The sequence below is a fragment of the Octodon degus genome, unplaced genomic scaffold, assembly GCF_000260255.1.
Source record: "Octodon degus isolate 3935 unplaced genomic scaffold, OctDeg1.0 scaffold00136, whole genome shotgun sequence".
NCBI classification, from domain to species: Eukaryota; Metazoa; Chordata; class Mammalia; order Rodentia; family Octodontidae; genus Octodon; species Octodon degus.
In genome coordinates, this window is record NW_004524712.1 from 1871504 (window position 1) to 1884526 (window position 13023).

The following is a 13023-nucleotide window of genomic DNA, read 5'->3' on the forward strand; positions in this document are numbered from 1 at the left end:
GAAATGAAAAATACCCATAATCATATCACACAGTGGTAACCAGTGTTCACACCTGGCTATGAAAACCTCTACACATTTTCAAATGTGGAAACATGCAGGTGCATTCATGCATGTGTGTATATGGGTGTGTGTGTGCATGTGTGTGTCCTTTTTTTTTTTTTTTTTTTTTGAGACAGGGTCTCACTTTGTAACCCGGGTCGGCCTCACGCTGGCAGCAATCCTGCATAATCTGCCTGAGTGCTGGGTTTATGGCTGTGTGCTCCTAAGCTGGTTGTCTGTGTGTTTTGTGTACAAAAGTATTGCATGTGAAAGGGTGCCCTGCAGTACATGATTTTGAAAGAGGTCTTTTCCCCAGGTGGTTAGGGGCCTGGCTGAGCATGTAGAACAGCAGGCCTTGGCCTTTTCTGAACTTTGGGGTGCAGAAGCAACAGAACTACGCCAACTCCTCTGCTTCAAAGTGAACTATATTCCCCCCAGTTCGTGTTGGAACCCTAACACTCAATGTGACTATATTTGGAGATGGGGCTTAGCAGGATGTAATCAGTATTATCCTGGTCAGTCCCTACTCCTACTGGACTGGTGGCCCTATAGAAAGGGAAAGATCTGGGCACGGTGACACATGCCTGTGATCTCAGCACCAGGGAGGCTGAGGCAGGAGGATTGCCACAAAATTAGGCTACATAGTGAGTGCAACACCAGCCTGAGCTATGTAGTGAGACCCTGTCTCATAAATGAATGAATGAATGAATGAATACGTAATTAAGGACGAGACACTGGAGCTGTTGCCTTTATATGTACACAGAACAGATGCCATATGAGGACACAGAAGGTGCCACCTACGGTCCAGGAGGAGAGGCCTCACAGAAACAACCCTGCTGGCCCCTGACCATCTGTTTAAGGCCTCCAGTCTATGGTCCTGCATCACCACGGCCTGAGAGAACTCCTGCACCCTCCAGAGAAACTTTGGCTCCATTTCTGGTACTCCATGCCCACCTGCAGCACAGTGACTCCGCGCCCTGACAGCATGCCCTGGCCTCACGAGCTGAGTTTTCCCCGGGCTGGGCTCCACAACCCAGATTCCCAGGACCTTGTCTAACACTGACTTTGGAGAGGTTGGGGCCAAGACCTTTGGGGACTTTTTCCCTCATTGTCCTCGAGAAGTTAGATTCAGTTTCCTCACCTCTTCCAGGGACAGGAAGGAAAGGGGTCATTGAAAGGGGAAGACACTTTATGGCCCAGATTGCAGCAAAGGCGAGCCACAGAGCAAACTGTTCCCCATAATCACTGGATGGAGTCCTGGATGTGTAGCTAAGTACCATAGCTGGGTGGCATACACCGCAGAGCTTTGCTCTCCCACAGTCCTGGAGATCAAGGAGGGAGCTGAGTCAGCTCCAGAAGAGGGCCCCGTTCCTGGCTTGCAGCGACTGCCTTCTCCCGTGTCTTCAAGTGAAGTGGGTGAGAGCGAGTGGGCTCTGCTCTTTTGTCAAGGCACCATTCCTATCATGACAGCCCCCACCCCATGGCCTCCCTCTTTTGAAGGTGAGGTTTGTGGGACAACTCAGTCCATTTTACAGTGGGCAGTGACTGCAGGAGGGAAAGAAAAGGAAGATGGGGATGAAGCCGGAGCAGAAGGGTCTCTCGGAGCACTTCTGCTCTTACCCAGGACAGAGCAGTGGAGGCTTGTGCTGACACCAGTCAGGAGACTAAGCCAAAGACTCCAGGCCCTAGTCTGAGGGCCTCACTTGCTTCTCCTTCTAGGAACTCTTCTGGCCTGTTGCAGTTGTCCTCCCCTCACCCTCCCAGCTGTGACCATGTGCAGCAATGTGTACCTCACATACCACTTGGAAGTCTTGGCTGCAACAGTGTGAGGCTAGGAACACCAAGCTAAGGGGCCTGCAGGGGAGTGGGGTTACATGGAGCCAGAGCAGGGCAGGAGAGGCACAGAGGCTCAGATCAGGGGTTTCAGTAGATGAAGTAGACCCCACCCTGCTTGGGGTTCCTCCATATCAGTCCCTGCTTTGGCTGTCTGATTCTTTCAACAGCAGCCTCTATATCCATCTTATCTTTTAGCTCTAGGCTGACTAGGATGGGAGTGAGATGGAAAAGCATGTGGTGGGAGATGGGAGGGCAGGGAGGAGGCCGAGCCAAGAGAAAGCAGGATTTGGCTTTTGTAATGTGAGGAGGAAAAAGAAGTGCCACTAGGTAGAGGTGTTTGTGTATGTGGGAGAAGGAGAAGATATCAAAAACACTAGATGAATAGGAGGGGAGACTGGGGAAGGGCCACTCTATTCAATCTTCAGCTTCTTCCAAGTCCCAGTTTTATCTGGGAATTGTGCTAGGGAAATAAAGGTAACAGCCATGACACAAGTAACAATATGGCTGTCTCTTATTGAGCAAGTAGAAGCTATCTTCTTATTTAATCCTGGCAAAATCTTCATCGATAGGTTGTTTTACTGCTTTCACTCATCACAAGGGACAAGAAGTGTTTCCAGGGAAGTTAAGGAGGTGGGCCAGGGTTGTTAGCGCTGGGCTCAGGATTTGGGTCCACGTCCAATGCATTGCAGAGCTTGTGCCCTTATCTACCTCATGCTGTGCTGGATGCAGCCTGCACTGGAGATTCGACGGGGACTGTGGTGGGTCTGGAGGACAGAAGGATTCTGCTGGTCCCAGTAAGAGAACATGGAGAAGAGACTGTTTACAGCGGGAGGGAAGTTGGTCTGGATGACCCGTGAGTTCCCTGCCGGCTCTCAGAGGTGTGGAGGCTTGCTGCAGTTAGGCAGCTCCCTGCAGGCTAGTTTACGGGCGTCTCAAGTCTTCTTTTCTTCAGTACCTTGGAGAGCGCCATGGCTTGGCGTTCAGGGTCAGCCCCACCCAGTTCTCACAGATCCTTGAAAGTATCTCCCACCGCAGACTGAGGCAGAGGCAAGGAATGAGGGTGCCCAGGAGCTCTGCGCTGTGCGTCAGGGGAGGAACGTGAGACTACTCAGGAGTCAGGACACTTTCAGGGATGACGATGATGACCTCTCTGGGCCCAAGTGGGGAAGAATGAGGGTGAGCTCAGGGGAGTTGTAAGGAAAGTACTGATGTGAAGTGAGGTGTGTGTGGGGTGGGATGGGGAGAGAGGAAGAACAGACCCCAAGAATATGCTCAGAACACCACAGAAGTAGTAAAAGAAGTGAAGTAATAATTTTAGCTTGCATTTTTTAAAAGGACTGAGATGGACTCGTATGTAAGGTCCCTTTGTAAGCACATTACATTAAACATTCCCAACTATTCATTGCGCTTTCTTGATGCCTATGGAAGGTGACATAGTTTTTAAGAAAAGGAAACAAAAGGAAAATGAACCTCGAGGAGGTGAAGTTTCCCCTGGAGGGGAGTTTGATGAATCAATATTGGGAAATTGCTTTGATAAAGTAGGTCTTATCATGGGACCGCTTTGGACCTGGCATCTCTTGCTTTCCCCCTGGGAGGCTGGTGCTGGCAGCTGTAGCCTACAGTGTGTGACATCACAGCCCCCTGGGGGAGAGCTGTTTTTTTTTTTTTTTTTTTTTTTAAGACTATCTGAAGTTTTTAATCCTTTTTTAAAGGTTACTAGATCATTTTTGATTAAGAAAACTGTAGAAAGTTAGTAACTGCCACAAGTGAATGCCAGGTGGTGGCGCCTGTCAGTTTTCCACAGAGTCCTGCTGTGCAGGCTGTCAGAATGCACTACGCGGGGTCTCTGCTCACACTAGCTGGAATCATTTGTGGCAGATGTTAGTCCAAAGGTCACTTTTCCCCATATTTCTTTGTAAACTCTTCAGCATTCTTACAGAATTTTTTACGGTCCTTAGAGTATTCTTCAGCTAGGTCAGCCCGGAGCGTGTGCTCAGGCTGGGGGTCATTCACCAGTGCTATGAGGGACTGGACTCCTTGGTCAGTCTTGGTCTCTGGCTCCCAGTTCTCAGCACTAATTATGGGCAGGCAAACTTGCCCTTTTTCATCAATGTTTGGATGACAGATCTTTGTTTTAAATGTGATCTTTGGTAGTTTGAATGGATGCTCTGCTGGAAAGTTGATTTCAATTCTAAAGGCCCCCTTATCATATGGAGGGTTGCTAGGAACAGTAAGCCCTTGCCAAGGCAATAAATTAGCTTCATCAACCTGGATGTTATGGAAGTTTTTCATTCAACATTTGCGGATCTCTTCAAGCTGCTTCATCGGGCTCCTGCTGGCCGCCATCTTGGATCTCAGGAGGGCTGGTCTGCAGAAGGAGGCGGTGGTCACGTGGGGTGCACGCAGCGGAGTGATCTGCACACTGCGCATGGCTGGAGGGGCGCAGTGGCTCAGGCTCGACTGAGCACACTAGAGAACAAGACACCGGGGAGTGACTGGTCGAGACAGGGACCCTGGAGAGGGCTTGGTCAGGCAGCAGAAGCCTGTTTGGATTTTAGCTCCAACGTCACCCTTGGTGGCTCTGGCCAGTTCCGGGGTTCCATATGCTTCATCCCCCCAGGACCCCTTGGCTGGCAGGCAGTCTGAACTGAAGTTTCTTTCCATTTCCTTTTGACTTATCTTCTCTCTGCTCCGACCTCTCCTGCTGTAATTATTTTTTTTTCCCATTTTCAGTAGCACATTTACAGCACATAGTAATGACATTCACCAAGTATGTGCGCATGTCCACAACACATCTTAACTCCTGTCATGTCCGCTTCCCCTCTCCTCCCTGCCCCTCTGTCTCTAGGTCTCCCTCCCATTTGCAAAATTTCTTTCCTGTTTCCTATTATGTATCTTTTATTTTGTTCTTTAACTCATTTATACTTCGGGTTTTCTTGATAAGCCAAGTGATATTTAAGCTTCTGTGTCTGATTTATTTCACTTGACATTATGGTCTCAAGGTGCATCCATTTTTTTTTTTTTAACAAATGACCTAAGTTTATCTTTCTTTATGGGATAGTAGTACTCCAGAGTGTGTAAATAGCACATGTCTTTATCTGTTCATTTGTTTATAATATATAAGCTGCTTCCAAGATTTAGATGTATTGTTGCACTGATGTTACCAGCCAGGGACCTTTGAATCTCATTAGGGTTATTCACAGTGAACCGGATGCAAAAACCAGTATAGAAGCGCCCTGCCTGGATCCTGAAGCTCCCTCAGAAGTAACATAACGGAGGAATTCGTGCACCTCAGCTCAGTGTGAGGAATTCTGCAGGCTCATGCTGAGCTCTCTGAAAACTCTAACTGTGGCCTAACCCAGATGGGTCCTCGTTCACACAGCCAGCACCTGTGCGCCAGCACCTGCCTTCGGGGCCCCAACCTCAGCGCGCGTGGCCTCTTAAAAAAAATTAAGTGGCCAAATTCCATAAGCAAAGGGAACTGACTGCAAGAAGTAATGGGTGATTCTTTTTGCTTTCCAGGGCCTGAGATGCTACCTGGCTCCCTTGCTCCCGATATGTCCCCTCGCCTGCAGAGTCTTCCCACTGCATCAAATGCATTCTTTTTGGCTTCACGCAGGCTTTCTCTCCACAGCCACTAGCTCTTCCCTGCACACTGACAGACACCCTCCATTCTTTTTTTGTTCTGCTTCTCAGCTTCTTTTCTATTATGGGTCAAAAGAACCATTTCTATCTCTAATTCCCATATTCTCACACTCACTCAGTTTATTTTCTCACTTATATCACTTCTTGTTTTCTAATCAGACCAAATCAGAAAGAGGAAAATTTCTCAGAAAAGATAATAGATTGATTGTTTGCCAGGTAGATGGAAAAGAAGTGTAAATGTTGGGATAATTTCACACATCACACTGCTAGATTTGGATTATAAATAGATATTTGCAGACTATGGGCACATTGACTGCTAAAATAATGACAGTTAGGCTGTTGTTATGGTTTGTGTCTAGTTGTCCCCCACCCCCAAAGTATCATGCAATCATGCAGCAGCTTCTAGAGTTTGTGATTAATTCATGAACCAAGGCTGGGATTATGGCTGTGAGTGCTACATCCACCCTGGGGTGGGTAATCTGCATTACAGTATAAGGAGGGGAGAGGGGCTTGTTAGCTGCCCCAGCCACTGCTCCTCCCTTTGCTCTTTACTGTTTTCTGCCACCACAAAATGTTGCTGTCTGCCATGTGCCACGCTGTCTGCCATGGCCTTGGAGCTAGCTGAGTAAGGACTGAAACTTTCACTAACTGTGAGCTTAATAAACCTTTCCTTAATTCTGGGTGTCAGGTATTTTTGTCCTAGCAACAAGAGAAGAAGCTAAGACAGCTGTTGTCCTTGGAACTGAGTGATGAGCAGTAGGAACAGTATGGAATGCTAATAAATACTAAAGTTAAAGGTTTTGATGAAGAAAACACCCAAAGAATGCGGGGTGCTAGTCAGATCAGAAGGATAACCCAAAGGAACAGCATCTAGAGTTCAAAACACCCAGAAATTCTAAGAGGTATTGATGAGTTAACATTGTCCAAGGACTTAGACACTATTTGATGAGGGTGACCCTAGTCATCATCGATGACATTGGTCAGAGGAAGTTCACCTGGAAAGAGGAGGCGGAAAGCCGATTAGAGTGAACTGAAAATTGGGTGTGATGGTGCATGCCTGCAATCCCAGCATTTAGGAATAAGGCTAGAGTTTGTGAAAGCTGAGGCAGGAGGATCACTGTGAGGTTTAGGCCAGCTTGGGACACATGATGAGTTAAAGGCCAGCCTGAACCACATAGAAAGACTCTGTTTCAAAATAAATACTTTTTTTTTTTTTTAAAGAAAGGAGCCAAATACTAAGCAAAGGCTGGAGATACGGAGATGTAGCTGAGTGGCAAAATGCTTACTTAGCATGTGTGCAGCTGGGTTTAGTGAAGGCAGGACATAGAGAGAGTGCATGTGGCCAGCTTTCTGAAGAAGCTTTGGCAAATTTCTGTCTGCTCTTGTTCTTTCTTTTCATTAACGTAGAGTTATCTTATGAATGTAGGGCTCCCTACTTCATCTTTCATTATTTTTGAAACTTTATTCTCTCTCTGTCTCTCTCTGTCTCTCTCTGTCTCTCTGTCTCTGTCTCTGTCTGTCTCTCTCTCTCTCTCTCTCTCTCTCTCTCTGTCTCTCTCCCTCCCTCCCTCCCATCTCTCTTCTCTCCCCCCTCTCTGTTCTTGTCTTGATTATGTTTTATATTACTCATATTTCTTTCCATTGTTTTTCTCTCTTGTCTTCCATTCCCTTCTTTTTATTTATTTACTTATTTTTTTTCATTTCCTTCTTTCTCTATATCTTTTAAAATAGAGGTTAAAAAAACAAAACAAAACCCTTCTGAACTTTTGGGGGCCTGCCCATTAGCTCAGTTGTTTAAGTGACTGCTTCAACAAAGCAATCAGGATGCTGTGGGTCTATTCCCCACACCTGCCCTGAAGGCATTCCTGAGCCAGCCAGCCAGCCAGCCAAACAAACAAACAACCACTTCTAAAATAGATGTTAATATGAAAATGGAGGATGTTCTCATTACTTTATTACTGAATCCATTAAACAAGTCTTTCCCCAGTTTAGAGCTGAGTGGTGATGCCTGCCCATAAGCCCAGCTACCTGGGGGGTAGAGGGAAGAAGAAGGCAAGCTCAAGGGCAGCTTGGGCAACATAGTGAGATCTTGTTTCACAATAAAATTTTTAAAAGGGTTACAGTGCAGCCCAGCGGTAGGGCACTTGCTTAGAATATGTGAGGGCCTGGGTTCAAGCCCCGGCTCTGCAAAAAAGAATATCTTTCTCCACTAGCATGTGCTTCTGTTTGATTTGAAACATTTTATTTCCAAGAAAAGTTTTAACAAACAAATTTTAATGTTTGAATTATTGATATTAAGTATGTTTGTCATGGATGTTTTTTAGGTAATGAGAACAGAAAGGCAAGAGACGAAAGTTGACTCTGGCTAGGTCTGAGTTTTGTTATTTCTCTCTGTATTAACACAAAAGCTCGGCCACAAGTAGAAACGATAAGCAAACCCACATTCACTAGGTCACAGAGGTCAGCTTGGCTGGTCTTAGTCCAGGGAGTCAGCATGACGGAGGGACCTGAAATCAGAACTTACAGTGTTTTAGAGAGACTTTGTAGCACAATTTGTCATAGCGTAACCTTGAAACAACCCAAACACCCATCACCTGGGGAATGGATAAAGAAGATGTGGCATTTTTGTACAATGGAGTATTACTCAGCTATCCCAATGATAGACTCAAGGCTTTTACAGGTAAATGGATGCAACGCAAGACCATATTCATAAGTGAAATAAATCAGACCACATTATTGTCTTGCTAGTGTACAAACCTGAAAGAGTAGATGAAATCTGAAAGTTATAATAGATACTGTGAAAGAGAAAAAAATCTATTCAAAGGGAAGGGACAAAGGGAAGGGATAAGGGAAAGAATGAATGAATGAATGAATGAAAGAAAGAAAGAAAGAAAGAAAGAGAAAGAAAGGAAGGAAGGAAGGAAGGATATATTTATGTATATATACAGGATGTCTTGGACAATTGTATAACTAACTTCTGCTGGTTTATTGAGAGGAGCAGTTAGTGTTTTGTTTTGTTTTGTTTTTTCCCCTCTCCTCTTTAAATTTTTATAACTTTTTGACTGGTTTTGCATGTTTATATCTGCTAATCTGAACAACTAATTTGAAGACAACAATATACAATATAACCACCATTGTTTAATACCTATTACTTGTTTAGTGAAATTCTACATCATTTCTTTCTCTTAAAAAAATTTATGTATTTGGTTCAAGGTCTCACTACACAGCTCAGACTTGTAGTGATCTTTCTGTTTCAGCCTTCCCAGCGCTGGGATTACGGACATGCCTGGACTTGGTGGCCAGTTCTATGGGCCTGGGACGGGGCTGGCACAGTGTACAGTAGTAGGGATCAAAACCCTAGGCAGACACTTAGACCACTGAGTTATCTCCGTTGCTGTCTGTATCATTTCTATTTTTTTTCTCTTTATTCTCTTTAAAAATAATAAAAAAGAAATTTGATTGCACACACATCAGTCACTATCTCACACACAACTTCCCATGCCTTACATCACCCTTCTTCCGTGTCCTCCACACATCCCCACTCCTGTTCTTGGGAAGGTGAATTTGAGGTTAGGCCTCCTACTTCTACGCTTGATTGCCTCATGAATAACTGTCCCCTCTGCAAAGCTCTTTGCTTTAGTGAACGGATACCGCGTGGCAGGGAAAGTGGACCTGATTTGGTAACAAGTAGCCCTGGCAGCTTGTGTGTAGCAAGTAAGTGTCTTTGTATATCAGAATGTCCAAGAGCCAGAGTGCGCCCAAGCACAAACCATGGACTTTGGTGACAGTTCATGAATTGTAACAGGGGTACAGGATGTTGATAGTGAGGGAGGCTGCGTGGGGACAGAAGATGTACACCTTTGTACTTTCCACTCAATTTTTCTGTGAACTCAAAACTGCTCCGAAAATAGTCTATACTCACATATAAACACATACAAAAACCTGGTAACGTTGGCCAGTGCAAAGTCCTGAGTTTGATCCCCAATACCAAAACAAACAAACAAATAAACCCCTGCTCATTGTAGACAGTTTAAAAAATAACAAAAACAACCATGAATTAAATAACAAAAACAACCGTGGTCAGTGGTCGGAGCTGGAGCTGAGCCGTGCTCCGCACCAGCAGCTTGTCCAGCATCCTCAGGAAGGAGATCCTGTGAGCAGGAATGACTCTGAGGGTCACTCTTCCTGGGTGCGGGTCTATGCTAGCCCCCTGGGGAGGCTGGGCTGGACTGTGCAGAGTGGGCCTTTGATCTGAGCCTGTTGGTAAACTCAGGCTGGCCCACTACTGACTCTTATTCCAGGACTGTCACAGGCTCCACTGCATTTTCCTTCTGGGCGGGTCCCTTAGAGCAAACCCTCTTTTTCTTCAACTGGTGAGGAAACCTGAGGGGGTGGTCTTGAAGACGGCTCCTGGGAGAAATTGTTCCTCATGATATACGCAGGTGACTCGGCTCACAGGGCCTGGGGTCCCTGAGCTCAGGCCTGCCTCACTCCATTGCTCCTATTCCCTGCCCACTACTCTCAGGCAAAGCTCGAGCTCACACATGACTTAGGAGAGTTGAGGCTACAGAGCAAGAGGCAGAAAAAAGGATCCCAGGCAGAAAATTCTCCAGGAGGTGAGGCTGCTCCGGAGGAGCTGATGGTGATGTGTGCGGTCGGGCAACAGGACAGTGCACGGCGGCAGGCCCATGGACCGATCAATATGGTGGCCATTACCAGTTCCAGGAAAGTGCTTCTCCACAGTGCACATTGCCCACTAAACACACACACCCGGGGAATCCCGACCAGGTTAGCAGAAGGCCATGCCACATCCCCTACCTAGCACAGTAGAAAATTTATGAAGGTACCTGTGATAGTAAATCCGCTCATCAGCCCTGTTATGTCTGTTATGTGAAATTGCAATAGAATATCACAGACTAGGTAACTTATGAGGAATAGAAACATATTTGTCCTACAGTTCTGGAGGCGAGGAAGTCTGAGTTCAAGAGACCCTTGTCTGGTGAGGGCCTTGGTGTGTGTCATCCATGGAGGAAGGTGAAGGGCGAGGGAACAAGAGAAAGCAAGAGGGACCCAGAGGCAGTTGTTTCTGGGACAGAAGCAACCCTATTCCCAGGATGTTAACATTAATCCATTCATCTTACGGGTCGTACACGGTGGTACTTGGACTAGTTTTCCAACACATTCAGTCCAGTAGTGCTATATCACAGTGTTCTTGAACCAGAAGTCATTTGGAAGCAAAGTGCTGCTCACCTTGTCCTATAGCCTTGGGCAGGGACCATGACTGCTCAGAATAAACAGGGGTGAGAGGCAGCTGGGCTGAGGCAAAGCAAGCTCTGCTCTGTGTGTGGAAAAGGGAATAGATGTGGCTGTAAAAGTCATCAAGGTGTAGAGGACTTCAAGGGCGTGTGTGTGCACTGGGGTGGTGTGGCCTTGGAAGAGATACTTTAAAAAATTATTTTTAAATAAAAAACCCCTTTTATTTATTTATTGATTGATTGATTGATTTGGTACAGGGTTTCACTACACAGCTTGGACTCATAGTGACCCTCCTGCCTCAGCCTCCACGGTGCTGGGATTATAGGTGGTATACACCACCACGCCTGGTTTCAGTGGCTGGCACAGCGGCACTGTATGCTGTACGGGGGATCGAACCCTTGTCCTTGTGCTTTCCAGGCAGGCACTTAGACTGCTGAACTATCTCCCCAGTCCTGGAAGAGTTGCTTTTAGGCCAGAGTTCACAAAAGAGAAGGGTGTCCCCATACTGAAGCTTTCTTTATTTGCCAGTTCCAATTTTAAATACAAATTTGCGGCAGGAAGTATAACTCAGTGGGTATATCACATGTTTGGCATTAGCAAAGTGCTGGGTTCAATAAACAGCTCCCCCCAAGTGGGACATGTTTTTCTTTATAATAAAGTAGAAAAAAAGAGCAAAGAATAACACAAGAAACAAGACTAACAAATTATTGTACTCCAAGTTTACTAAGAAATTTATGGACAATAATCTCATACATTTCTGACTTTAGGATTTAAGTGTCATTAGCTTTTCTGTTTTCTTAGATAAAGCAAGAATTTATAGATGTGATAACTCATTACCAGATCCTGAGCCAGTGAGTGCTAGCATCAGGTTTTAAAGCTACTGGGTCAGAGTTGGAGTCTGTTCTGGACAGAACACGCTCCTGTTGGATCCCAGCCAACAGACGTTGCAGGGAAACCCAAATGGGCCACCTGGGACTGGAGGAGCACGTGATTCTGGACACCCACTGTCTGAGAGGAGAAGACTCCCGATCTAAGAGAGAGCCAGTGCCAGAAGTCTGTGGACTGGCCATGTGGTGCCCCATGCCCAGGACACTTTGGGGAATAAAACGATAGTTAAGTAATTCATCTTGGACTAAAGAAACGAAACAGGACTGTTAGCTTTTCCTGAACTTAGGACTCTAAGGGATGCCTTCATGGGCTCAGGATAAATTTAACACATGGAATCCACCGAGCCCCCAGTTCCTCATGTACCCCCAGACTTCTTGACTTCTCAATAGCCATGAAATTTTCAAACGATCTTGGGCCATGCACCGGTCAGCATAATGCTGTCGTTGGAAACTGTCATTGTTCACCTAGAAAAACAGATACAGGGACAGCGTAAAACACGCTTGGGAAGCTTTATGTTGGAAAGCGGATGAAGGGAGGGCAGCCAGGAATCTGGGAGAAGATATTCTGCTGCTAGGTGACCATGGCATTTGCTGGCCAAGACTTAACTGATAAAGTTTCTAAGTGATTCATGGATGGTATTAGACATACAAGTGGAGCAGTTATAGTCATTTAGCATCCCCATTTTGGGCCCCTGTAACAAGCCGTCATACTGACCCAGTGTCTGATGTGACAGCCAACTGCCCCCCCGACCCCACTGCCCACACCATCAGCAGTTGGAGCACCACAGTCCTGGCAGTGAGCACAGCCTCACAGAGGGCGGACAGGGGAGTGAGCCACCTGGATTTCCCCTGCACAGGAACAGGCTGGGCTCCCGGGCACCCTTTGCTCCAGAAGCTCCAAGGAACTGCCTGTGTGGGAAGCTGTCCCGAGCCTGGTGGTGGTGAGACACCCACTGGCAAGGGGGTAAAAGGAAGCTGCTGCCCAGGCCTAGCCACAACCCAGAGCGGAGTCTCCAGCCTGCTCTCCTCCTGCATGAGAGCAGCCTGACTGGTCCTCGCTGGCTGCTTTGTTGGGTCTTCCACCACCCAGACTGAGATGGACAAGGTCCTGATGGCTCTCCTGCTGCTGGGGGCTTCCCCTCTGGTCATCTTCCAAGGTGTGAGTGGGGCTTTGATGAGTGGGGGCCTAGGGGGAGTGAGGCTGAGGACATGTTGCTTGGGAGCAGACCTGGGGTGACGATGTGACCAGCCTGGGCTGTCAGGCTTTGGGGAAGATAGTGGCCAAGGTCAGGATTCAGGGATGATCTAACTAACAGGGAATGCAGGGCTCTGTGCTGAGTCCTACCAAGGTAGAAGTTGA

General features: G+C 46.7%; 2 protein-coding genes across 2 annotated transcripts in view; one reads left to right on the forward strand and one right to left on the reverse strand.

Annotated features, from left to right (window-relative positions):
• Window positions 1-3768: 3768 nt before the first annotated feature.
• LOC105743573 (ubiquitin-conjugating enzyme E2 L3-like) lies at window positions 3769-4221 on the reverse strand. The gene is made up of 2 exons (XM_012516960.1): window positions 4193-4221; window positions 3769-4096 (listed from the first exon to the last, which is right to left on the reverse strand). Exons 1-2 carry the CDS (start codon window positions 4219-4221, stop codon window positions 3769-3771), a joined length of 357 nt encoding a protein of 118 aa, XP_012372414.1.
• An 8538-nt stretch (window positions 4222-12759) lies between these two features.
• The window catches only part of LOC101572865 (sperm acrosomal protein FSA-ACR.1), a 2008-nt gene continuing 1744 nt past the window's right edge, over window positions 12760-13023 (forward strand). Inside the window, exon 1 of the mRNA XM_004641447.1 lies at window positions 12760-12820. Within this exon, the coding sequence (XP_004641504.1) occupies window positions 12760-12820 (61 nt within the window). The remainder of the gene's footprint in view (window positions 12821-13023) is intronic.